General features: G+C 43.5%; 1 protein-coding gene across 1 annotated transcript in view; it reads left to right on the top strand.

Annotated features, from left to right (window-relative positions):
- The window catches only part of ccdc30 (coiled-coil domain containing 30), a 111627-nt gene that overhangs the window by 60188 nt on the left and 23798 nt on the right, over nucleotides 1-27641 (top strand). The window contains exons 12-20 of the mRNA XM_067970055.1: nucleotides 2310-2502; nucleotides 6774-6884; nucleotides 7469-7594; nucleotides 12045-12182; nucleotides 14873-15021; nucleotides 16961-17315; nucleotides 19138-19266; nucleotides 23075-23245; nucleotides 25548-25757. Coding sequence (XP_067826156.1) covers nucleotides 2310-2502; nucleotides 6774-6884; nucleotides 7469-7594; nucleotides 12045-12182; nucleotides 14873-15021; nucleotides 16961-17315; nucleotides 19138-19266; nucleotides 23075-23245; nucleotides 25548-25757 — 1582 coding nt within the window. The remainder of the gene's footprint in view (nucleotides 1-2309; nucleotides 2503-6773; nucleotides 6885-7468; nucleotides 7595-12044; nucleotides 12183-14872; nucleotides 15022-16960; nucleotides 17316-19137; nucleotides 19267-23074; nucleotides 23246-25547; nucleotides 25758-27641) is intronic.

Here is a 27641-nt window from a genome sequence, read left to right as displayed (position 1 = left end):
GCTAGTATCAATTGCCGTTTGCGGAAGAGAGTTCCAAACTTCTATCACCCTTTGTGTGTAGAAATGTTTTCTAATCTCACTCCTGAAAGTTCTGGCTCTAATTTTTAGACTGTGCCCCCTACTCCTAGAATCCACAACCAATGGAAATAGTTTCTCTCTATCCACCCTATCCGTTCCCCTTAATATCTTATGAACTTCGATCAGATCACCCCTTAACCTTCGAAACTCGAGGGAATACAACCCCAATTTACGTAATCTCTCCTCGTAACTTAATCCTTGAAGTCCGGGTATCATTCTAGTAAACCTACGCTGCACTCCCTCCAAGGCCAATATGTCCTTCCGAAGGTGAGGTGCCCAGAACTGCTCACAATACTCCAGGTGCGGTCTAACCAGGGTTTTGTATAGCTGCAGCATAACTTCTGCCCCCTTGTACTCCAGTCCTCTTGATATAAAGGCCAGCATTCCATTAGCCTTATTGTTTATTTTCTGCACCTGTTCATGACACTTCAATGATCTATGTACCTGAACCCCTAAGTCACTTTGGACATCCACTGTTTTTAACTTTTTACCATTTAGAAAGTACTCTGTTCTATCCTTTTTTGATCCAAAGTGGATGACCTCACATTTGTCTACATTAAATTCCATCTGCCACAGTTTTGCCCATTCACTTAATCTATCAATATCCCTTTGTGATTTTATGTTTTCATCTACACTGCTTACAATGCCACCAATCTTTGTGTCATCGGCAAACTTAGATATGAGACTTTCTATGCCTTCATCTAAGTTGTTAATAAATATTGTGAATAATTGAGGCCCCAAGACAGATCCCTGCGGGACTCCGCTAGTCACATCCTGCCCATGTGAATACTTACCCATTATCCCTACTCTCTGTTTTTCGCTCAGCCAATTTCCTAACCAAGTCCGTACTTTTCCCTCGATTCCATGGGCTTCTAACTTAGCTAACAGTCTCTTATGTGGGACCTTATCAAATGCCTTCTGGAAGTCCATATAAATAACATCCATTGACATTCCCCTGTCCTTTAGTCACCTCTTCAAAATTTCAATCGGGTTTGTCAGGCACGACCTACCTTTCACAAATCCATGCTGGCTCTCCCTGATTAACTGAAAATTCCCTATCCTTAATTATAGACTCCAGCAATTTCCCCACGACAGATGTTAGGCTAACTGGTCTATAATTCCCCGGTTTCCCTCTCTCTCCTTTCTTAAAAAGCGGAGTGTCATGTGCAATTTTCCAATCTAGAGGGACAGTTCCTGAATCTAGAGAACTTTGAAAGATTATAGTTAGGGCATCTGCAATGTGCTCACCTACTTCCTTTAAAACCCTGGGATGGAAACCATCTGGTCCTGGGATTTGTCACTCTTTAGTGCTATTATTTTCTTCATTACTGTTGCTTTACTTATGTTAATTTTATCGAGTCCCTGTCCCCGATTCAATATAAGTTTTCTTTGGATTTCCGGCATGCTATCCTCTTTTTCTACTGTAAATACTGACGCAAAGTAATTATTCAACATGTCCGCCATTTCCCCATTGTCAATGACAATAACCCCACTTTCAGTTTTTAAGGGGCCAACACTGCTCCTGACCACCCTCTTTTTCCTAATATAACTATAAAAGTTCTTCGTATTGGTTTTGATATCCCTTGCAAGTTTCTTTTCATGCTCTCTTTTTGTAGCTCTTACTATCTGTTTTGTGACCCTTTGTTGATCTTTGTATCTTTCCCATTCGCCAGGATCTGTGCCATTTTTTGCCTTTTTGTGTGCCCTTTCCTTGCAGAGTGCTGGATGATGTGTTTTCCTACATCACAACAGTCATTGCACTTCAAAGTAATACATTCTATTATGAAGCACTTTGAGGGGTTTCTGAGATGTGATAAAGTGCTATATAAATGCAAGTCTTTCTTTCTTAAATATAACTGTTGAGTTTCCTTAGTGATGAAGGTACTGAACCATACAGATTGTAGCTCCCAGGTTTGATCCCTCATGTTGAGTGGGGCAGTAGAGTTCAGTGAAATATCAACTAGGGTTCCCCATCCTGGTCGCAATTCAGTGATCCCTGCTGCAAAGTGCATGTGTGTAAACACCTGGTGAGAATAAGATCGGACTTGGCTGTTCTCCCATGGTTGAAAATCCTGTCAACACTCACTCTCTAAAATCACACATAAAGAAAGGTGGAGATTCTGGATGGCCTGTGGATCGGTACTCAAGCAAGAGTCAGCACCTTCAGAGGAGGAAGGATGAACATTTGAAAATGAAAAGGCAGAAAATTTGTCATTTGTTTTATGTTCTAGGTGCCATCATGAGATTAATCGGCTCGAATCAAAGAACCACGAGCTGCAGCGCAAGCTGCACAAACTGCAACAAGAACTTGAACAGGTGACGTTGAGGAATGAGACGCTCGAGTCCTCTACGGAAGAATATCAGAATCGCTTAAAAGATAACCGGCATAGCAATGACTGCGAGAAGGAATTAATGAAAGCCAGGGTTAGTCTGAACAGCAGAGGTCCACATACCCATTGTTCTCTCACACCTTAATTGCAATACTGTAAGACAGGGCTGTACCTGGGTGGGTCTGTAACTCCCAAACTGCAGGCTGGCACCGTTTGCACTCTGTGTTTGTTCACTTCATGGGATACTTTTTAAATTCACGTGTGTGTTGAATATAATTTTCTCTAACCAGCTTTCTTTCCGGCCCGGACTCGTGCCAGTGTCTGCAGTCCTCCGGCACCTTGCCTAAGTGATCATTCCTCACCTGTGAAAATAGGCTGAGTGTTTGTAGATTGTTCGACCATGGGGGCCAAAGCCAATCCTATCCTCACCCAACACTTGGGAGGCTTTTGAAGGCGTGGAGGGAGATGGGGATGGGAAGGTGGTGGTTTTGGCAAATAATTCTAGAGGGCAAGAATCTAACAATGGAAAGATTGCTCACTAATGGTGGATGGTATGGTGGGATGAGTAATAATGCAGTCAGAGGAGTAGAAGGTGTGGGGGTTGGATGCAGCGCAAGTTGGGATGTATGACTGGGAAAGGTTGCTTAAATGGCTGGAACAAGGCTGTGGAGGGATTTGAATATAAGAACACAAAAACCTGAAGTTGATTCACTGGGGAATAGGGAGACAATGGAGCATGGCACAGACCACTAAAGTTCCTTTTATTATTTGTATTTCGTCTCATTTTCTTACCGGAGAACCATAAAAGTTTACAGCACAGAAAAAGGCTATTTGGCTCACTGTGTCCATAATGGCTCTTTCTAGAGCAATCCAAAACTAATCCCACTACCCTTCTGTCTCCCTATAGCCGTGTATCTTCATCTGCCTCAGATGTTTGTCAATGTTTCCTTAAAAGATGTAATGGTGTCTGCCTCAATTAGTCCCAGTGGCAACACATTCCCTGCTCCAATAACCCACAGCATAAGAAAATCCTTCTAACCTCTTTATTCTGCACCTAACCCGTTTTATACCTGGCTTGGGAGTACTTAATGGAGCAGCGAAAGGAAGCTTTACTCTACGTCTATGAAAACAAAAGCAAACTACTGCGGATGCTGGAAATCTGAAATAAAAACAAAATGCTGGAAACACTCGGCAGGTCAGGTAGCAACTGTGGAGAGAGAAATAGAGTTAACGTTTCGGGTCAATGACCTTTCATCAGAACTAGAAGAAGTCAGAGATTTAACAGTTTATAAACAAGTAGAGAACCAGGGAAAAAGGCAGGGGGAGGGGGTGGGAGGAAAGAACAATAGAGAAGGTTAGTGATAGGGTGGAGGGCAGGAGTGATTAAATGACAAAAGGGATGATGGTACAAAAGTGGGTGGTAAGGGGACAATAAAGAAATAAAAGATGGGCCCAGAGGAGGTGTAAATGGTTACAGCAGAACCATTACCAGTACCTGCTGTCTGAGGAAATGGGAGTAGCGGTTATGAACTGAAGTTGTTAAACTTGATGTTGACGCCGGAAGGCTGTAAAGTGCCTCATCGAAAGATGAGGTGCTGTTCCTCAAGTTTGTGTTGAGCTTCATTGGAACAGTGTAGGAGGCCGAGGACAGAGAGGTCAGAATGGGAGTGGGATAGATAATTAAAGTGACAAGCGAGGTGCTCAGCAAAGCGATCACCCAATCTGCATTTGGTCTTCCCAATGTAGAAGGGACCACATCGTGAGCAGCGAATACAGTATACTTTGCTGAACACCTCTGATAAGTCCGCAAGCGTGACCCTGAGCTTCCGGTCGCTTGCCACTTTAATTATCCATCCCACTCCCACTCTGATCTCACTGTCCTCGGCCTCCTACGCTTTTCCAATGTAGCTCAAAGCAAGCTCGAAGAAGCACCTCATCTTTCCGTTAGGCACTTTACAGCCTTCCAGCCTCAACATCGAGTTCAACAACTTCAATTCATAACCACTACTTCCATTTTCTCAGACAGCAGGTGCTGGTAATGGTTCTGCTGTAACGATTTACACCTCCTCTGGACCCATCTTTTGTTTCTTTATTGTCCCATTACCACCCCCTTTTGCCACGCACCCTCATTCCTTTTGTCATTTAATCACTCCTACCCTCCACCGTATCACTAACCTTCCTTATTGTTCTTCCCAACCCCCCATTTTCCCTGGTGCTGTACTTGCTTATAAACTGTTAAATCTCTAACTTTTTCCAGTTCTGATGATAGGTCATCAACTTGAAATGTTAACTCTGTTTCTCTCTCCACAGATGCTGCCTGACCTGCTGAGTGTTTCCAGCATTTTGTTTTTATTTTACTCTGTCTAATTTTGCCATTCATCAACTCCTGGATGAGTTGAAATTTCCTTCAGCTGAATCTTAACAAAACTAAAGCCACCTTTTCAACTCCTGCCAATACCTACGTGGATCTGGCCCTGACTCTGACTCCCACAACCTCATGGCTAGACCATTCAGACTGAATCTGCTAGCGTAGTACCTTGGTGTCCTGCTTGACCCGGAGATAAACTTTTTATTTCACATCTTATCTGTTCTCAAGACTCATTCCTGCTCCTGGAACATTGCCTGCCCACACCCTTTTCTTTCTCCACTGCTGCTGAAGCCCTCATCCATATCATTTCAGGATTGATTTCTCAAATACTGCTTTAATTGACCTCCCTTGTCTCTATCCTTCCTCTCCTGTATAAAGTCCCACACATCCTAGCCCTCACCCTTGACATGCTTCACTGTCTCCCTGTTCCCCAGTGAATCAACTTCAGTTTTTTTTATTCTCATTTTCAAATCCTTGCAAAGCCTTGCTCCAGCCATTTCAGCAATCTTTCCCAGTTATACATCCCAACTTGCGCTGCACCCCCCACACCTCCTGCTTCCCTGCACCTTCTACTCCTCTGACTCTGCATTACTACTCATCTCACATTCCATCCACCATTGGTGAGCAATTTTTCTAATGTTAGATTCTTGCCCCCTATAATTCGTTTCCAAAACCATTTCACCTGCCTATCTCCACCTTCCTCCCTGCCTTCAAAAGCCTCCTAAGAATCCATTTCTCTGCCCATGCATTTGATCTCCTCCCCACCATCTCAATGCCTCCTTTTTTCCTGCAGTCAAATGCTCTTTTACATGTTGAATATGGTGCTTGTTGGATTCCTGACCTGCATATAACCATGCTATACGCCTGGCCTTGGTCAGATACTGGGTGCCTGAAATGGAATGTGCTTCATTCTCTAACACTAATATCCTTCAATTTAATGAACACAAACCTCATGAAAAACATTTTTAAGAAAGGGCTGTGGTGCACTGGGGGAACATCTCAGTGCTATTGATGATACCGTTGAGGTGTCCTGCCAAATAATGATTGCAATCAGTAGCAGAGCAACGCTAAACTTCAGAAGTTGTGACTAGGTGAACCTGGATTGCACAACTGAGGTTATTTTCCACAAAGATAATTTCAAAACAAACAAAGAGATCTTTGTTTAATCTTCACATATGAAATTTCAGAGAGGAAGAGTGCTGGGTTCCCACGTTGAGGACCCAGCTTCCGAGCCCATTGGATCTGACGGTAGGATGAAGGGCACCTGGCTGGGGACATGGGTTCAGATCCCATTAGCTGTAGTGGAATGGAATGCTGGATTTGTTGGCTGAAATTTCAGCCATGCTATACGGTGCTAGATTCTCATACAGGATGTCAGGGCTTGAATCCTAGGTCTTGACTATTGAAACATGCTCTCTTTTTCTAAACAAAGTCAATTTTGCCATTTTCCAAGCAGGCGTACAATAAGAGAGCTCTATGTTAGGGTGTTGGAATTGTAGCAGAAGGCATCATGTTAAGGATGTTGTCTGCCAACTCTGTACTGGGTGTAGGTCATTGTAACAGGAGGGCTCCATGTTGGGATGGGGCACCATAGCAGGATTGCTCTTGTGTTGCATCGTAGCAGAGGACTCTATATTGGGTGTAGGACGTTATAGTGGGATAGTTCCATATAGGGCTTGGGGCATTGTACTGGAGGGTTACATATTGAATGTAGGCTTCGTAGTAGGAGTGCTCAATGCTGGGGGTGAGGCATTATAGCAGGGGTGCCCTGTGTTAGTGTTGAGGGACCTTACTGGGGTTTCTTTGTATTGGGGTGGGGAATTGTAAGGAGGCTCTGTGTTGGAGGTGGATTAGTCAATGAGACCAGTTTTAATTTATTAACTAATTTGCATTATGTAAATATGCTTTGCTGCCAAGTAACCATGGCACTGGTTCTCATCTTTTCCCTTTTTTAGAAAGGAAGCTGGTGTTTTCTAACACTCTATCTTTCTGCACAGCTCAGCAGTATGGAGACTGATTATGCAAAACTCAAGCGGAAGTACAAAGAGCTTAAAGCCAAAAGTCATGAGGTGATCAATGCTGTGGGTAAGGATCAAGATGTGCAGGAGGTGAGTGTGAGATTTTACTCTGATTTTTGAGAAAGGATTTGTCTAACAAGGAAATCGATGCTTGATATATCTCAATGGATGGAATGTAGAAGAATGTTTTGTTCTCCAGACCCCTCCTTTGTGCATGATAAATAATGCAGTCAAAAACAGAAAATGCGGCTGCCTCGATCTGAGCTACACGGACCAGAAGATGCAGATTCAATTCCTGGTTTATGTTGAAAAAAACTGATGTCAGCCAGGCAGCAGTAGGGGCATTCAAATTGATCCCAGTGTCCTAATGTAGAGAGAGATAGCAAGACTCAGCCAGGGATTCTGATCTAGATTGTTGGGACGTGCTTCCTTGTGGGTATTGGAAGAGGACAGAATTAGTGTCAGCCATGATGTCCTCTACTGCCTAGGTTCACACGTAAAGATGGATGTGGTATAGGATGGCTACACCTTGGAGCTGTACCTCAATCGGAGTCAGTGTCATCGGGATAGTAGGGAAAATATTTGTGGGTGTTTTTGAAAGGAGCCCTGATTGAAAGGGTTGTGCCTTGTATTCTGCTAACACTGATAATTGGTCTCTGCATTACCTCCAACAGCAACTAATGAGGAGTAATGAGGTGATGGAGAACATCCAGCTAAGACTTGAAGAAGAAACGAAAAAGCGGGAGTACTTTGAAGCTGCTCTGGCAACTGCCCAGCAGTCAAAAATACGAGAAGAGGAGGTAGGACTGTTGAGGACATTGCTCCATTTTACATTGTGGCTGGGAGATCCACTGCTGAACCCATTCTTTTTTGGTGGTGTGAAGCAAATTAGAAAACATGTAAAATAATTATAAAGACAATCTTAAAGAGAGAGTACAATGTTTTTAATTTCGTTTTTGGACTTTACAGTATAATGTTGATCTGATGCACAGATTTCCCACAAATGGCAGCATGGCCAGATTTTTGTTTTTTTAAGACCAATGGGCTGGAAGACCCACTGACAGCATGACAATCTTCCTGGGGCCAGTGAGCACGATGATCCAGTACCACATAATAGACTTGTTAGCAAAATTAAAGCCCTTGAGATTAAAGGGACAGTGATTGGCTAAGTGATAGGAAACAGAGTAGTGGTGAACGGTTGCTTTTCAGACTGGAGGAAGGTATACAGTGGTGTTCCCCAGGGGTTGGTACTCAGACCGTTGCTTTTTTTGACTTGGACTTGGGTGTACAGGACACAATTTCAAAATTTGCAGATGACACAAAACTTGTAAGTGTAGTAAACAGTGATGAAGATTGTAATAGACTTCAAGAGGACATAGACAGGCTGGTGGAATGGGCGGACATATGGCAGATGAAATTTAATGCCGGGAAGTGCGAAGTGATTCATTTTGGCAGGAAGAACGAGGAGAGGCAATGGTACAATTCTAAAGGGGATGCAGGAACAGAGAGACCTGGGGGCATATGTGCATAAATCTTTGAAGATGGCAGGACAGGTTGAGAAAGCAGTTAAAAAAGCATACAGGATTTATAAATAGTCTCTAGGGGAATCAAGGGATATGGGGATCGGGCGGGAAAGTGGAGTTGAGATCGAAAATCAGCCATTATCTGATTGAATGACGGAGCAGGCACGCGGTGACGTGTGGCCTCTCCTCCTCCTCCTATTTCTTACGTTCTTAGAGTACAAAAACAAGGAGGTTATGTTGAACCTTTATAAAACACTGGTTCGGCCACAACTGAAGTATTGTGTCCAATTCTGGGCACCGCACTTTAGGACGGATGTGGAGGCCTTAGAAAGGGTGCAGAAAAGATTTACTAGAATCGATCCAAGGATGAGGGACTTCAGTTACGTGGGTAGACTGGAGAAGCTGGGTTGTTCTTCTTAAAGCAGAAAAGATTGAGAGGAGATTTGATAGAAGTGTTCAAAATAATGACAGGTTTAGATAAAGTAAATAAAGAGAAACTGTTCCCATTGGCAGAAGGGTTGAGAACCAGAAGACACAGATTTAAGGTGATTGGCAAAAAAACCAAAGGCGACATGAGGAAAACCTTTTTTACGCAGCGAGTAGTTGTGATCTGGAATGCATTGCCTGAAAGAGTGGTGGATGCAGATTCAGATTCAATCATGGCTTTCAAAAAGGAATTGGATAAATATTTGAAGGGAAAAAATTTGCAGGGTTATGGGGAAAGAGCAGGGGAATGGGACTAACTGAATTGCTCTTACAAAGAGCTGGCACAGGCTTGATGGACCAAATGGCCTCCTTCTGTGCAGTAATGATTCTATGATTCTAGAGCAGAGAAGGTTAAGAGGAGATTTGATAGAGGTGTTCAAAATCATGAACGGTTTTGATAGAGTAAATAAGGCGAAACTGTTTCCTGTGGCAGAAGGGTCGGTAACCAGAGGATACAAATTTAAGGTGATTGGAAAAGAACCAGAGGCAACATGAGGAAACATTTTTTAAGCAGCGAGTTGTTATGATCTGGAATGCACCGCCTGAAAGGGTGGTGGAAGCAGATTCAATAATAACTTTCAAAAGGGAATTGGATAAATACTTAAAGGGAAAAAATTCACAGGGCTATGAGGAAAGAGCAGGGGACTGGGACTACTTAGATAGCTCTTTCAAAGAGCCAGCACAGGCATGATGGACCGAATGGCCTCCTTCTGTGCTGTATCATTCGCTGATTCTAAGGCTGCACCTGCTTCGTCGGAGTGGCCTCCTTCGGTGTTGTAACATACTATGAAATTACTATAATACATTGAGTTGTAGTACGTTTACTGACAGTGACTTCATGATGTCATCAAGTACACTTTCTGCTGATGTGGGACACCAATACTGCAAGCACGCACACTGGCTAAATTGTCACTGCCATTCTGCACATGCACAAAATAGCCAGACCCATGGGTGCAGCTAGTTTACAGTAAGATCAGCTGCACCATCCACAAGCAAGAGAGCAGCACACTTAGCCTCTCTTTTAATGTAAAAATAGAATCCATCTATCTATCTATCTATCTATCTATCTATCTATTTACAGGTAGAAGGATCAAGTGCAGCATGAAAGCAAAGAAGGAAACTAGAAAGGTTGGAGGTATTAACACTCCAACATTCCATCTGGTCCATTTGTTTTCTAGTCCTTCCTAGCTGAGCCATACCCATACCCCAGAATGATGCCAAGTGGAATTGTCTAGATCTGGTCTACAGAGGTACAAAGAAATTATACTAAACTAGAATCAAGGTCCTACCTACCTGTTCAATGGACGTTAAAGATCCCTTGGTACTATTTGAAGAACAGTAGGATGGCGTTATTAAATATAAAATCCTCATCTTCAAATCATTAAATTTTAAAGTGCTCCTCTTGAGATCCCTCCATGGTCTTGCCCCAACCAATCTCTGGAGTCTCCTCCAACCTTAAATTCCCTACTGCACTCTTTGGTCCTCCAACTCTGACCTTTAATGCATCCTGTCCTCTTTTCTCATTTTTGATGGCAAAGCCTTCAGCCCTATTGCTTGGAATTCTCTTCCCAAGCACCTGCGCCTCTTCCCTTCTCTCTCCATCTTTTTAAAATACCACCTCAAAACCCACCCATCTTTTCAATCAAGCTCTCAGTTACCCCTCGTAATCTCTTCCCCTATGACTTAAAGCCCGTTCCCTAATCTATTCCTACTTACGTCTTTATTTCTTCCTTTGTGAAGTGTCTTAGGGCGTTTTCTACGCTGAAAGATTTATATGGTGTATAAATGCAAATTGTTGTTGTCATTGTCCTGGCCAACATTCCCCTCTCAACAAAAATGGATTAACTGGGCATTCATCTTATTACTGTTTGTGAATTTCATTGTGTGTAAAATGGCTGCTGTATTTGCCCACAGAAGAGCAGCAATTGCACTTCAAAAAAAGCAATTGTGTGAAGTGCTTTTTGAAATGTTTCAATGTGATATCAACGTGTCAAGGTGCTATATAAATGCTAGCACTTGTTTTCTTGAGATTAAAATTCTCAGTAAAATATACTTATTTCAAAATTTTACAATTTGCATTTATATAGAATGACATCTCAGAACAGTGCAGTGAAGAGAAAAATGAATACTCAGTGGGAGGGAAGAAAAGTAGATGGAATTAAGGGATGGGACTGAAAGAGCAGGTGAAGTGAAGTATTTCTTTAAAGCTTTTGAAAGGAGGGGAGGGGATAAGGTGGAGGGATTTTCGGTGGGCGTTCTGGAGGGCTGGGGCATGGTGACTGGAAGAGTAGCTGCCAATGATGGATGAAGAGGACAGCAAAAGAGGAGCGGACCAGTGTTGAGTAGCATTGTGTTCGAGCAGAGAATAGGGCTGTGGGAGATCAATGAGGTAGAGTGGTGAGGTTATGGAGGTATTTGATGGCAAGGACTAGGATCTTGAAGTTGATTGGTAGGGTAACGGGGAGCCAGTGGAGCTTTGTAATGGCCAGGGTAAAAGCTTAGCCAGAAATTAAGAAACATAAAACAATAACCTCAAACTAATATCATTGGCATAAAAAACATGCATATGACTTTGTTTCCCCTTACTATAGGAGGCCAAAGATTCAAATTCAAGTTCCTTTAATCTTTCACCAGCAATTGCCTCCTTTTGAACAAATCTGTGCTCTGGGAAAGAAAATGTCAGAATTTCATGAAACATTTCTAATAGTTTGTAACATCTGTCTCATTTACCTCAACATTAATCTACTTGAAGAAAAGCAAGTTTAAGAAAGTCCATTTTTGCAGTAGATGTTTGTGTTTGTAAAATTTTCCATGCTTTTTTAAAATAAACTGTATTAATGTGACTGAGACATATGGACCAAGAAAGTCCTGGATTCAATTCCTAGTCTGTGCTGAGTTAGCTGATCTCACACAGAGTGACGGTTGGAGTTTTACCAATAGACTCCGTCCTCCTGAGCTAGAGCGGGGGGAATATCTGCCAGGTTCCTGCTTCTGATCGCAGTCCAGTGACTTCCACTGGAACATGCATCCACGTAGCTGTTGGGTGAGGACAGGATTAAGTGTGGATTCGAGGTCTCACGCAGTCAACTAGCCTGCCAGCCCTTACTATCTAGATTTGCACGTGGAATCGTACCCCAGCAAGGAGATGGTGCCTTCAGAAGATGGGAGCGGATGAAACTGATGGGGGTAAAGGATAAAAAAAAAAGCACTGTATTAATGTGACTTTTCCTGCCTTCCACAGGAGCTGGAGGCTTTCAGGACTCAAGTGCACTATCTGAATGTGGAGCTGAAGGATTATCGTGCAGCAACAGAGCAGAATCAAGCATTAAATAACGCTCTTGAAAGGATACAAATGGAGAAGAGTACTGTAGAGCAGAAGGTGAGATGATAATACGAGGCAGCAGGTAATACAGTACCTAATATCGCTGCAATGGCTAGTCATGGCAGCACACCTGAATACCAGTACCACCCACCAGATCGAGTTCTGAGCTAACCTTAAGCCAATATGCAATGTTCACTCCCTAACTCTGTATATCTTAGATATATACCAAACTATGAAGTACCTTTTACAAGTTTGCATTTCCAACAGGGAATCTCACTCATGATTTTCCAGTTATTTAGATGACAGGAACATTGTGAGGGCCACATATCGAGCCACTGATCATTCTGCCCGATTCTGTGATCTGCCCTCCCATCAAAGGAGGTTCCCAGTCAGCAGCACAAACTCGTAAAATTTACCCCTGTGTATACTGTTCAGAGGATCAGGGTAGGCCATTCAGCAACTTAAACCCATTCCGCCATTCAATTAGATTTTGGTTGATCTGTATCTTAACTCCATCTCCCCACCTTGTTTCCGTAATCTAAAGATACCCCAGCCTAACAAAGTTCTATCAATCTCAGTGTTGAAATTTTCAATTGATCCCTAGCCTCCACAGTTTTTTGGGGGAGAGAGTTCCAGATTTCCACTACCCTTTTTGTGAAGGAGTGCTTTCTGACATCACAGAGCTCTGGTTAAACCCCATCTGGGAAACTGCGTTCAGTTCTGGGCACCGCACCTCAGGAAGGACATACTGGCCTTGGAGGGGGTGTAGCGCAGATTCACCAGAATGATATCCTGGCTAAAAGGGTCAAATTGTGAGGACAGGTTGCATAGACTAGGCTTATATTTCCTTGAGTATAGAAGATTTTTGGACTCTAAGTGAATCAAGGGATATGAGGATCGGGCAGGAAAGTGGAGTTGAGGTCGAAGATCAGCCATGACCTTATTGAATGGCAGGGCAGGCTCGAGGGGCCGTATGGCCTACTCCTGCTCCTATTTCTTATGTTCTTATAAGGTGGTGATGTAATTGAGTCATTTAAGATGATTAAAGGAGTTGAAATGTAAAGAGAAACTAATTTTTTCTCTGGTGGGGGAGTCCAGAACAAGGGGGCATAACCTTAAAATGAGAGCTAAGCCGTTCAGAAATGATGTCAGGCAGTACTTCTTCACACAAAGGGTGGTGGAAATCTGGAACACTCTCTCCCAAAAAACTGTTGAGGCTGGGCGGGGTGGGTGTCAATTGAAAAATTCAAAACTGGGATTGATAGATTTTTGTTAGGCGAGGGTGTTAAGGGTTACGGAACCAAGGCAAGTAGATGGAGTTAAGATACAGATCAGCCATAATCTAATTGAATGGCGGAACAGGCTTGAGGGGCTGAAAGGCCTACTCCTGTTCCTATGTTCCTCCTCCCTTCCCCAAATAGCAGTGTAAGTGGGCTGAATAATTCAGAGCTGCTCACTCACAATGTCTCAAAGAAGCTAGTACCATACCAGCAAGCTCAGAATGGTACAGGTATTGGTTCCAAGAATCACTGCACAGTACTGTAGGGTCCAAGGTTATCAACTATCACCTGAGTGTTGCTCTTACTGGAATTTCTGAAAACTGCAATGTGTACAAGATTGGAGCAACAATGTCATCCTCTCTGTTTTCAGGATCACAAGATGGATATGGTCAAGGAGGGCCATTTGGCCAATGTCCATATCGATTTAGAAAGAACCTAAAGCTCTGGCATCACAACATCTAACTGTTTCCTAAAAGATTTTGGGATGCAGAGGTCCTGCCGAATTTAACAGCAGGACCTCATTATCATTTTTTAATTCCATTTCCTGCCTGTTGGCAAGTCAGATTGACAGGCTGGCCGGTTGCCGGGCAGGAAAGCTAGCAGCAGAAGGCCGCAGCTGCCGACCCTTGAGGATGGTCCCTGGCAATTGGGAAAGATCGGGATTTGGGTGGCAGGGTGGGTCAGAGCCCGACAATTGAGAAGGAGGAAGAGAAAGGGGCTTGGATCGGGATGGGGTCAGAGCCTGGCAATCGGGACGGAGGGAGGGGTTGGGCGATTCTGGGGCAGGCAGTTCGAGATTGGGGGCTGTGGAGATTGGCCGATTGTGGCAGCGAGGAGAGGCCACGATTGGCAGAAGGTTTGTTTGAGGAGGTGGGGGGAGCACTCCTACTCCTCCTGGCCCACAAGGAGTGCTCTTATAAAGCACTCACCTACTGCAACTGGCTGCTCCCGTCTCCTTTTCACGGCCGGATTTCCCAAACTCTGAGAAACCTGGATGGCAACCATTAAATTTAAATCAGACTCCTAATTGCACTGTGGGAGCCTGATTTGAATATTATAATGAAGTGTCCCACGTCTCCAAGACGGGACATGCAACCCACCTCCATAAAAATGGCAGCAGGCGCGTACGCAGCAGGTTGGGGCCGCATTTCGGTATTTTAAATTTTTAACCCCTCCCTCCGACCCTCTCCTGCCCGTTGTGGGGGGGGGGGGGGTTAATATCAATCCCGATATCTCCCCTCTTGTGTTGATCTATTGAGGAAGTAAATCATATTAGATGATCGGTGGTCCCAGCACTCGTCTTGGCGGTATAAGAATTGCTGGTATTTTATTTTCACTCAGTTGTGAAAGCCATTGCAATGCAGTCATATTCAAGAGAGCTTCCATTTATTCTTCACTTTTGCTTCTGTGAAATATTATAATTCAGGATCAGTAAGAGTTAATCTGACCTTTTGGCTTATTTATTAGCTCCAGAAGTTGCTGGAGGATTACACAGAGTTGTGCAACAATCGGAAGGAGGTACCAGACCCAAATTGGAAAGAGGTGGCAGAGGGATACGCAAGCCAGATAGCAGGAATGAAGACCACCATGTGCAAACTTCAGGAAGCATTAGACAGGTCAGAGAAAGAACAAAGCAGTGTACAGTAAGCACTATAAACTCAGTTGAGGTATGTAAGCAGGTAGGAATAAGAAAATGGCACCAGCACATCTAGCTTGCTCCAGGACCTGTGCAGAATAAAAGATCTTTGTAGCTTTGTGCAATTCTTTCTGCCAAATTGTAATACTGACTAAACTTGTAACAGTGTCTCACTAAGAAAACGTTTCTGGTGTGTGATTAATGGACTGAGACCAAACCTTATCCTACGGTCCTCAGCCTATTAGTGATACAGCAGAAACATGCTGTTACTCTAATGTGGACTAATGCACTAATATTCAGAGTCGGTTAGTAATACTGCGCTGAGGAGCAGTTCTCTGCTCTACTAAATATTACTGTTCACACCTAGCTTCCTCTTTAGTCCATCATCCTTTAGCATGGATTCTGTGGGTAGTTGCTCCCTTCTATTTTACATCCCATGTAATAATCATTGGCTTGTGGGAGATGAAACAAATGAAGAATGATTGTGTATGTCAGTTTGGCTCAATCAGTAGTAGCATTCTCACCTCTGGGTCAAGGGTATGGGCTCATGCCCGATGCCAAGAGAGACATTTACTGTATAAATGCAAGTCTTTCTTTAAATGTGCTGATTTTTATCCTTTGAATGCAGTTTCATATCTTTATCCCACTATCTGTGTGGAAGTGTTTGGAACTTATGCTTGCATTTTGTAAATTACTCAACTTTCCTTCTGCTAATTTGGCCAAAAAGGACTGAGAAGGTGACATCCCAGTGGCTCAGTTAATAAATGCACTGCCCAGTGTGATACTGAGCCATACATGCAGAGTTCCACGTTTCAGGTCTACTGACCCTTCGTCAGAACCAGAAGATGTTACAGGTTCATCTGTAACATCTCCTGGTTCTGATAAAGAGTTATAAGACCTGAAACGTTAATGTTTTTGTTTTCTCCACAGATGCTGCAGGACCTGCTGAGTGTTTCCAGCATTTTTGTTTTTATTTCAGATTTCCAGTATCTGCACTATTTTGCTTTTTAGATGAAGATGTACGCAGGTACAATTCTTGGTCTGTGCTGAGCTAACTGGGTCAGCAGTAGAGGACACTACAATTTTTTTTTTTTATTCGTTCATGGGATGTGGGCGTCGTTGGCGAGGCTAGCATTTATTGCCCATCCCTAATTGCCCTTGAGAAGGTGGTGGTGAGCCGCCTTCTTGAACCGCTGCAGTCCGTGTGGTGAAGGTTCTCCCACAGTGCTGTTAGGAAGGGAGTTCCAGGATTTGGACCCAGCGACGATGAAGGAACGGCAATATATTTCCAAGTCAGGATGGTGTGTGACTTGGAGGGGAACGTGCAGGTGGTGTTGTTCCCATGTGCCTGCTGCCCTTGTCCTTCTAGGTGGTAGAGGTCACGGGTTTGGGAGGTGCTGTCGAAGAAGCCTTGGCGAGTTGTTGCAGTGCATCATGTGGATGGTACACACTGCAGCCACAGTGCGCCGGTGGTGAAGGGAGTGAATGTTTAGGGTGGTGGATGGGGTGCCAATCAAGTGGGCTGCTTTGTCCTGGATGGTGTCAAGCTTCTTGAGTGTTGTTGGAGCTGCACTCGTCCAGGCAAGTGGAGAGTATTCCATCACACTCCTGACTTGTGCCTTGTAGATGGTGGAAAGGCTTTGGGGAGTCAGGAGGTGAGTCACTCGCTGCAGAATACCCAGCCTCTGACCTGCTCTTGTAGCCACAGTCAGTGCCCCCTAGACCAGAGAAGGTAAAATTCAGTCAGCATTCCTGCATCTGATCACTATCACTGCTAGAAAGTGCACACAGAAGGGAGAAAACTGGAGGAACTATTTTTAAAAAAAATGTTAAATACAGCACACCTCTTCCTGTGGCAAAAGTACCAATGTCAGATGGAAATTATACTAACCATTTCCACGTAACTTTCCGTTCCTCAGCAGCCAGATGACTGACTCTTCTGGCAAAAAACTAGAATGTATGCAGCTGCAGCTCAGTACAATGCTAAAGGAAAACCAGCAGCTGAACCAAGAGAATCTTATTTTACGGCAACAGTTCTGTAGCAACCAGCAGGGCAGCCACATTCTGAACCAGGAGACTGCCACCATACGGCAACAGCTCAACACCAGCCAGCAGGAGAACAAGCTTCTTGCACAGGAAAACAGTACCATACGGCAACAGCTGACGAGCAGCCAAAAGGAGAACAAGTGCCTGAGCCAAGAAATGTGCAACATACAGCAACAGCTGAATGCCATAATTCACTCCAAAGAAAAAGTGGAAGACAACATTAATCAGGTAGATTACACAGTAAATGTCCTGTTGTGTCAATGTAGATAAGGGTCTTGAGGATGTCCCAGACATTCAGACCATGATCTTGGAGCTTCCCGTCTTATGGCAAAAGCTTTTTTTGTGGGATGGAGGGCCAGGCTGAGAACACCTGAGAACTAGCCACCCGTTATACATTGCTCCCGATTTTCACAATGATTACACTCCTGTGAAGCGACTTGGGACGTTTTACTACGTTAAAGGCGCTATATAAATGCAAGTTATTGTTCATTAAATATGCCCTCCATTTTTTCTTCCGATGTGTAAAGCTTATCTGTTTTGAATTTCATCTGCCACAATTCTGCCCAATTATTAATATTGTCTTGGTCCTTCTGTAACTCCTTGGCTGTTTCATCAGAAACTACTGCTCCTCTCCTCTTTCGCCCCCCCCACCCCACCACACCCAAACTCAGGTTAGATGTAATCTACAAATATGATCAATTTACACTGAATTTCTGAATCCCCAGCCCAACATCACTGCCCAAACCAGTACCTGCTGCATGGATACCCACTGCTTGTTTAGCAGCCTTTCATGTGGAAATTTATTGAAAACTTTCTGCATAGACATACCACACTCTCACAGGGTTTTCCAAAGTCTACGTGGCAGTCTACTCATGCCTTCTCTCATGAATTCTTCTGGGAGGTAATCATTTAGTATGTCAGCTGGTTTAGTTCATCCTCGGTTTCAATCTCATTTGCATCCTTAAAGATTCTTGTTTGGTAATCTCTTGCTGCTATAATACTCAGAGTTTCTTACTGTTGTTCTTTATCTGTGCTCATTTCTACATCCCTCTTTGCCCCTCTGACTGCCTTTTTGCATATTTTAGAGGTTCGTGTATTCTTATTGTTGTTTCCTTCAGCTTTCACCCTACAGGTTTTTAGAGATTGATTTCACTTATTTCTTTTTGTATTGTCTTGTCAATTTAGGGTTATATTTCCTTAATCTTTTCTTACCAATCATTGGTATGTACTTATCCTGCATGCTCAATGGTATGTTCTTAAAAGTATTTCATTTCCACTCAACTCAGGATTTCCTGAGTACTACCTCCCTCAGTTGATTGGTTTAAGCTCTTCCCTCATTGTCTTGAATTTGGCCCATTTTAAAGTTGTGTATCCGAGAATTGAGATGTTCTAATGATGTTTTTATGTCAGTCTGTTGTGGTCCAAGCCCTATACCAGGGTTTAAGATTGTATTCTAGGGAGTGCTGCAGTGTTGAAGGTGCTGTAGTTAAGATGAGACATTACCTGCAAACTTGTTAGTTGATTTAAGGGGGCATTAAAGCTCCCAAGGCACCATCCAAAGAAGAGGATGAAGCCCATATTGTATCCTGGCCAACATTCTTTCCCCACCCCCACCCCCCATATCCTTTAGCTACTACAACCAAACATTGATTTAACTGGTCATTTGTCTCATCGTTTGTGGGATCTTGCTGTGTTCAAAATTGCTGTCTACATAACAACAGTCACTCCACTTCAAAGTATTTCATTGTGTGAAGCGTTTTAAGATGTTCTGATGACATGATAAGGCATTTATGCAATATTATGATTATATGATACAGCACTCGCTTAATACTGGAATGGAATGTGAGTTTAGATTATGGACTCAATTGCACAATCTTCTGACCCAGAGGCAAGAATGCTCCATCTCATCTAAAACATGGTACCTCTGATAATACAGCACTGGAGCATCAACTTAACATTTAAGTCCTGTTGTGGGCTTACTATCTGACTGTCTATTCTGCTCACAACAATAAGTGTGTTTGTGCCTCGCTTACTGACTGTTTTGTTTTAGGTGCAGCTGCAGGCTCTGAAGATAGAAATGAGCCACATCCAGTCTTCCCTAGAATGCGAACAGCAGAATTCTTGCCAGCAGAAACAGACCATGGAATTGCAGCTGGATGAAGCGAACAACAGGATTAAAGTACTTGTAGAAATAGCATAGGAGAACATTTTAAAGATTGTGCTGTTAGCTCACTTTGATGCCTTTTAATGGCTAAATGCACTGCCTGGGTTGGTACTGAGCCAGAAAAGCCCAAGCTTGGCCCACAGTCTGTGCTGAGATAGCTGTTCTCAACCAGTACAGCAGTTCAGGTGCTACAGTTGGCCTCAGTACCCTGAGTTAGGGGGATGGAGGAATCAGCTGGGATTTCTGCTCCTAATTGTTGTGACCTTTATTGGAAGGTGTGATAAGTCTTACCATCAAATATCTTACCAATATTCACTATCTAGGCTTACATATCAGGAATAGTGAGGTATCGGAGGGGAGCTGGTGCCTCTGGAACTGTCCAGTAGCAACAATCGGTGCTTTCTGGTTGACTGTTATATTACTTCTGCTGCATTACTCTTTTCCTACCACTTGCTGGCAACTGGTGATTTGTAATAAACTCAATTTGCTAAAGATGAACATTCATCAGCTGCTGATCTTAGTATTTGAAAGTATAAGAAGATTATAGAGTACTGAATCAATCCAGTTTCCAGCAGGTATGAGAAAATGCAAAACAGGCTCAGGGTTTGGCACCTGCTGCTTCTATACTTGATTTCTTATGTTGTGTTCACATCGTTTTAGTGGCAAATGGAGACCTGAATGTTAAAAGTTAATCTCTAGACCAAACAAACTCCAAGCCAGAAAGGGTCAGCCAGATGTCTTATCACCTTGCTTACTGGCTTCTAAACCAGACAACTGAAAAATCCTCACAGTTTGTGTTTGCCTAATGTGGAGTGCACAGTATCTCCCTGTAGGGACACATCAGATTTAGCACACAGCTTAGGCACAGATTGACAAGAGCCAAGATTTCTTCATTTATTCTTGAGATGTGGGCATTGCTGGCTAGGCTGGCGTTTATTGCCCATCCCGAGTTTCCCTGGTACAACTAAGTGGCTCACTTTAGAGGGCAGTTAAGAGTTGGTGTAGGATTGGAATCACATATAGGCCATACCGGATAAGGACAGCAGGTTTCAAACTACCATGATGAGATTTGAACTAGTGTTCTCTGGATTATTCGTCCAGGGCTCTGGATTACTAGGCCAGTAATTTAACCACTACACGACCATACCCAATAATAAGAGCCAAGATTTAGGGACTCCTGAATGTGCACGGGGGTATTGCTGGAGTTTAATCCGCTAAAACCAGTTAAGAGAACTGCTAAGCCTTCTGCTACTTTTCCAGTTAGGACCTAGGACCTTGTTTAGCAGCCAATAGGGAATTCACTTGTAGAATTTTATGAAGCCGCTTGAGAGGAATGACAGCTTCCAGTGACAAGTCTATCCATCCAGATCTTATTAATGAGGCAACATGGCTGGTCAATTGTGTCCAAACAGTTCCAGTTATAGTTTGGAGGAGTAGTGAGAATACTGGTCTTGTGGAGGACTGTGTTGTTTTTTTATATTCGTTCATGGGATGTGGGCGTCGCTGGCGAGGCCGGCATTTATTGCCCATCCCTAATTGCCCTTGAGAAGGTGGTAGTGAGCCACCTTCTTGAACCACTGCAGTCCGTGTGGTGAAGGTTCTCCCACAGTGCAGTTAGGAAGGGAGTTCCAGGATTTTGATGAAGCAGCTGAAGATGGTTGGGCCTAGGACACTGCCCTGAGGAACTCCTGCAGCAATGCCCTGGGGCTGAGATGATTGGCCTCCAACAACCACTACCATCTTCCTTTGCGCTAGGTATGACTCCAGCCACTGGAGAGTTTCCCCCCTGATTCCCATTGACTTCAATTTTACTAGGGCTCCTTGGTGCCACACTCGGTCAAATGCTGCCTTGATGTCAAGAGCAGTCACTCTCACCTCACCTCTGGAATTCAGCTCTTTTGTCCATGTTTGGACCAAGGCTGTAATGAGGTCTGGAGCAAAGTGGTCCTGGCGGAACCCAAACTGAGCATCGATGAGCAGGTTATTGGTGAGTAAGTGCCGCTTGATAGCACTGTCGACGACACCTTCCATCACTTTGTTGTTGATTGAGAGTAGACTGATGGGACGGTAATTGGCCGGATTGAATTTGTCCTGCTTTTTGTGGACAGGACACACCTGGGCAATTTTCCACATTGTTGGGTAGATGTTGTCGGGGCCCATAGCCTTTGCTGTATCCAGTGCAGTCGGCGTTTCTTGATATCACGTGGAGTGAATCGAATTGGCTGAAGACTGGCTTCTGTGATGGTGGGGATATCTGGAGGAAGCCGAGATGGATCATCCACTCAGCACTTCTGGCTGAAGATGGTTGCAAACGTTTCAGCCTTGTCTTTTGCACTCACGTGATGGACTCCGCCATCATTGAGGATGGGGATGTTTGCAGAGCCTCCTCCTCCTCCTTGTTTAATTGTCCACCACCATTCACGACTGGATGTGGCAGGACTGCAGAGCTTTGATCTGATCCGTTGGTTGTGGAATCGCTTAGCTCTGTCTATAGCATGTTGCTTCCACTGTTTAGCATGCATGTAGTCCTGAGTTGTAGCTTCACCAGGTTGGCACTCATTTTTAGGTACACCTGGCATTGGCTTCAAGCTTACTGTCTGGGCCCAACATAATGCTGCACCATTATTTGATATTGTAATGTTGTGGTATGCATCGGTGTTACCTTTTATACTTGGCCACAGGTGTGAGTCTTGGGTCAACAGCCCAAGCATCAGGAGATAAGTGTAAAGCTGTATATGCCTGATAACACTAGCCACATGACACTGAATGCTCCAAAACTTGAAGCACTGTCCTTATGCCTGTGCCTGCACATGGACATGATACTCCACATCCAGACCGGTATATATGGCCAGTATAATCAAGTCCCCGAGGATGACTGCACTATATTGCTGAAATCCCCTTTTTCAGCCATTTTGTTCCACTCCCACTTTGTCTGAGACTGGGAGCTTTTGACTTCAACTGGAAGCCCAATTATGGATGTCCATTAAAGTGAGGATTCTAATGGAACTCCCCATTGAGATTCAAACACAGCAAGTCGTTTCATAGTTAAAATCTCAAATGGGCTTACCATGAGTTTTAACCGGGAGAATTGAACATTACAGGAATGTGGCAAGATGTAAAGGACCTGCAGGGCAGAGAAAAAATAACTTACAAAATTAAGGAAAGCAAAAAAACTGGAAGTTCTGGAAATCTGAAACAAAAACAGAAAGCATTGGAAACATACAGCAGAGCAATGAGCATCTGTGGAGAGAACAGATAAGTTAATGTTCCCGCTATACAGCCTGAATTATTAATTTACCAGCTTTTTACACAGATGCTGCCTGCCTTGCTGTGTGTTTCCAACATTTTTTGTTTTAAACGCAAAACTTTTTTTGAATATAGCAATAATAATTGCCTCTTTTGCATTCATTATTTTCTAGATAGTGCTGTAGCATACACTTGTAGCTTAGATTTGTAGAGGCTCTTCACTGGAATCTATAATCTAGGTGTCCTGTAATCCAGTGAAAAGCTGTGTATTTTAATATTTCTTCAGCTGTCACTTTTGTATAATTAGCTTTTCCATAGCTTCTCACACAATGATTTCGCAGTTTCAGTTGTGCTTTTCAGGGAGGTATAAAACAATTATTCTAGACCACTGCTTGTGCATCCCCACCAAGGAACAGCCAGGGAGCTAGTTCCCTATCATTCTTCTTAGCCTTGACATTGCATAACCAGAAAAGACCTAAAAGTGGGGGCAGGGGGGATGGGGGTGGGTGGGAGGGGAGGCAGAAATGTAGAAAACCCCTGAGTCCTTTAGAATTGAAATCGGCTTTTTTTGTCTCAGTCCCAGGAAGCCTTGCTGGTGCAACACTCAGAGGAGTCCCGGCAGCTGCGGCAGGATTTGCAGAGGGTACACAACCTGTGCGGCACTGCTGAGAAGGAACTGAAGTACAAGAGGGACCAACTGATGGAGCTACAAAAACAAAATACTCTGCTTGATCAGGAAAATAACAGGGTGAGCTCATCTTGTGAAAATGGTGAAAAAAATCCAGGACCGAGAGTCTGATTTTTAAGATTTTTTTTAGATTAAAGTACGTAGAAAAGTCAATTGATTTATTAAACCCTAGCGATGGGCAGGAGCTGAATTTATATATACAGCTGAAGCTGGCGTGTAGCTGGTTAATGACTGTAATCCAAAGATTGCGCTCTGCAATATTACTGTTTAAACTAACCTGGTTAGTACTTCCGTTAAAATAGTAGACAAACTAATTTCATAGAAACATGCTAAGCATTCCTATTCTAAAATCAGATAGGCTCACATCTCCACTGATGTCCAATTGTCATCATACCTTTAGACTCAGTGACTTCATTAAGGAGTCTGTTCCTCTGGCGAGCTCCTACTTATTTTTTGCAACTCATTTTTGAAACATCCTCTGGTGACACTCACTTAAATGCCAGTGAAAGTTTCAATTCTTTATTTTTTGCTCATCTGTAGCTCCTGGTAGAATCATCAAATGCTGCACCTGCCTCCAGCTGGCAGTAGTTCCTAGTAAAGGAACCTGGGGTAAGACTTCCTCCAGTTCGTATGTGTGGTGACAATATAACAATGTGGTTGTGAAGATATCATATTTTTTTTTTATTCATTCATGGATGTGGGCATCGCTGGCAAGGCCAGCATATATTGCCCCTCCCTAATTGCCCTTGAGAAGGTGGTGATGAGCCGCCACCTTGAACCGCTGCAGTCAGTGTGGTGAAGGTTCTCCCACAGTGCTGTTAGGTAGGGAGTTCCAGGATTTTGACCCAGCAACAATGAAGGAACGGCGATATATTTCCAAGTCAGGATGGTGTGTGACTTGGAGGGGAACGTGCAGGTGGTGTTGTTCCCATATGCCTGCTGCCCTTGTCCTTCTAGGTGGTAGAGGTCACGGGTTTGGGAAGTGCTGTCAAACAAGCCTTGGCGAGTTGCTGCAGTGCATCCTGTAGTGGTGAAGGGAGTGAATGTTTAGGGTGGTGGATGGGGTGTCAATCAAGCGGGTTGCTTTGTCCTGGATGGTGTCGAGCTTCTTGAGTGCTGTTCGAGCTGCACTTATCCACGCAAGTGGAGAGTATTCCATCACACTCCTGACTTGTGCCTTGTTGATGGTGGAAAGGTTTGGGAAGTCAGGAGGTGAGTCACTCACCGCAGAATACCCAGCCTCTGACCAGCTCTTGTAGCCACAGTATTTATGTGGCTAGTCCAGTTAAATTTCTGGTCAGTGGTGACCCCCAGGATGTTGATGGTGGGGGATTCGGCGATGGTAATGCTGTTGAATGTCAAGGAGAGGTGGTTAGACTCTCTCTTGTTGGAGATGGTCATTGCCTGGCACTTGTCTGGTGCGAATGTTACTTGCCACTTATCAGCCCAAGCCTAGATGTTGTCCAGGTCTTGCTGCATGCGGGCACGGACTGCTTCATTATCTGAGGGGTTGCAAATGGAACTGAACATTGCGCAATAATCAGCGAACATCCCCATTTCTGACCTTATGATGATATTCCTGGCAAAATTGTAAATGTGTTCCAAAATACCAAGCAGTGGAATTCTTCACAAATGCATTTACAATATCGCTGAAGAAATTCTCCACTGCATCACTCCAGAAACCAAGTTTAGCTCTCGTTGCATATGTTTGTGTACACAAGCTCTCAGTGGGGAAGGGAAATGAGAGTGAGTTTTTCCAGCCCACCTTGCAGCCAAGAGCAAATTGGTGTCTCATAGACTCAAAGCTTGATATCCTGGCCCTTCACCTTTGCACAAGTGCCCTGGTCTTTGAATTGTACAGAGGCAGCTTCCAACACTTATCTATAATGCATTACTTGCATGTACCTGTATGGTTAATGTAAGTGTTGCTTATGTCTTCAAAGAACCCTTAGACCCATGTGTTGTCCAGACACGAGGATCATACCAGGGATGAGAGGATGTACTTATGATGAGACACTAAAGCTGCATTTACTAGGACAGACAAGGTTAAGGGGCGACCTAATAGAAATGTTCAAAATTATGGGAAGGTTTGAAAGATTATGTACTATAAACGTAGAGGGGAAGTTAGAAGAAATGTTTTCACGCAAAAGTTATTAGAATATGGAATAGATTGCCACAATGTCTATTGAAGTTGATTGAATTGCAACATTTAAGAGTGAGTTAAATAATCACTTGAAGAAAAATATATTAAAGGGTTGGAGAAAGAGCAGTGAAGTAGATAGCTCTAGTGTGGAGCTAGCATTGGCATAGATGCAAGGGGCCAAAATGATGTGCTTAAATTTCTATAATTCTATATTCACAGGTGAACTTGGAGTTCAAAACAGCGCAATGCAGGCTGTCGGAACTGGAGAAACACAACTTAGTATTGAAATCCGAAAGTGAAATTAAGCAGCAGAGGATGAAAGAACTGGAATTGGAATTTGCCAAGACCTTCCACCTCAACAAACAGCTAAAAAGCATGCAAGATGAACTCATAGCAGAGAGAGACAGAACAACAGATGCAGAGAAAAAGGTGAGAGATGATGCAGAGTTTACTGTGGAGGGTTCTTTTAGTTTGTTCTGTCAAAGTTTGATCCTTAAAAATGAATCATGTGTATTGTCAAAAGAAGGTTGTTCGCTCCTAGGCAGCTCTAATGATCATTCCCTTGGGCTCTGCAAAAAGTCATAGCCTGTTAAAACTCAACCAACAACACTTTGCACTTAGTTAGAGCCTTCGACGTAGTAATGTGTCCAAAAGGGTGGGGGGTGTGGGGCTCTGAGCACTGAGCAGGAATTAGGAGAAAAGATAAGGGAGATGACCGAGGTCACCAAATAGTTATGGCTATCCATTGATTCTGAGTTACCACAGGGTGTTGTAGTAACTCCACACATAGATGTGCGTGTGTGTTTTTGATCCAGATCAAGCTTGTCTGTGATGTATACATGTGTCCCAACCCAGTAGAATTGCCTGCCAACACTCCACAGTCCATGTTCACACTTTGGTCAAAGTAGGTGAGAACTGGCAGTATCAGTAGGACTTGTATCCTTGTATAATTCACAGCCTTCAGGAGAGTAAATAAGATAATTTGGAGGGGAGGTGTTACAAGCCGCAGGAATGTAATGTGGTACACTGTCACCAATTGAGAATGAACAAAGATTCTGACTTTTTTTTAAAAGAAATACCACAACTGAAATTACAGAAATGTACCTTATTAACACAGACATATTTAATTGATTATTGGCAATATCAATCTTTTCCTAGATGGCACTGATGGGAAGTGATTTGAACTGGAATCTGCTTGATTTGAAGTGATGAGAATTAGCGCTTCTGCCATTCATAATTACATTTTTCTCTCAAAGGAAAACTCAAAACTGTTCACAGCTAACAAATGTTGGCATTTTCCCTCCCAGTACATCTTTCTGCCTCGACTTCCAAATGATATGTTTTCATGCCTAGATTCCAATTTATCTAGGCTGACACTCCATTGTGGTAATGAAGGAATACTGCATTGTCGAAAGTCTTATTCATCAGATAAGATGTTAAACCGAGGTGCCATCCGCCTGCTCTGATGCTCCAGGCGGACATTAAAGCTCCCATGGCAATTAAGTTCTTCCAGTGCCCTGACCAACATTCCTCACTTAACCAACTGCATTAAAAATGGATTAACTATTCATTCCCCTTGTTGCTGTTTCTGGGATCTTGATGTGGCACATTTGCCTATAAAGCAACAATCATTGCACTTTTTATGGGAAGTGCTTTGCGATAGTTCTGAGACATGTGATGAGGTTCGGTTACAGCACGGAAGGAGGCTATTCAGCCTATTGCGTCTGTGCTGGCTCTCTGCAAGAGCAATCCAGTTAGTCCCACTCCCCTGCCCTATCCCCGTAGCCCTGCAAATTTTTTCCCTTCAAGTACTTATCCAAATCCCTTTTGTAAGCCACGATTGAATCTGCCTCCACCTCCTCCTCAGGCAATGCAGTCCAGATCACAACCACTCGCTGTGTTAAAAAAAAGTTTTTTCTCATGTCTCCTTTGGTTCTTCTGCCAATCCGCCTTAAATCTATGTCCTCTGGTTCTTGACCCCTCCGCCAATGGGAACAGTTTCTCTCTATCTACTCTGTCCAGACCCTTCATGATTTTGATTACCTCTATCAAATGTCCTCTCAGCCTTCTCTGCTCTAAGGAGCACAACCTCAGCGTCTCCAGTCTATGCATGTAACTGAAGTCCCCCATCCCTGGAATCATTCTAGTAAATCTTTTCTACACCCTCTCTAAGGCCTCCACATCATACCTAAAGTGCCATGCCCAAAACTAGACACAGTACTCCAGTTGTGGCCGAACCAGTGTTTTATAAAGGTTCTTCATGACTTCCTTGCTTTTGTACTCTATGCCACTATTTATAAAGCCCGGGATCCG

Source organism: Heptranchias perlo, chromosome 32 (genome assembly GCF_035084215.1).
Source record: "Heptranchias perlo isolate sHepPer1 chromosome 32, sHepPer1.hap1, whole genome shotgun sequence".
In the NCBI taxonomy this organism is placed as follows: Eukaryota; Metazoa; Chordata; class Chondrichthyes; order Hexanchiformes; family Hexanchidae; genus Heptranchias; species Heptranchias perlo.
Note: the sequence above shows the minus strand (reverse complement) of the source record. Positions and strands in the feature narration are given on the sequence as shown.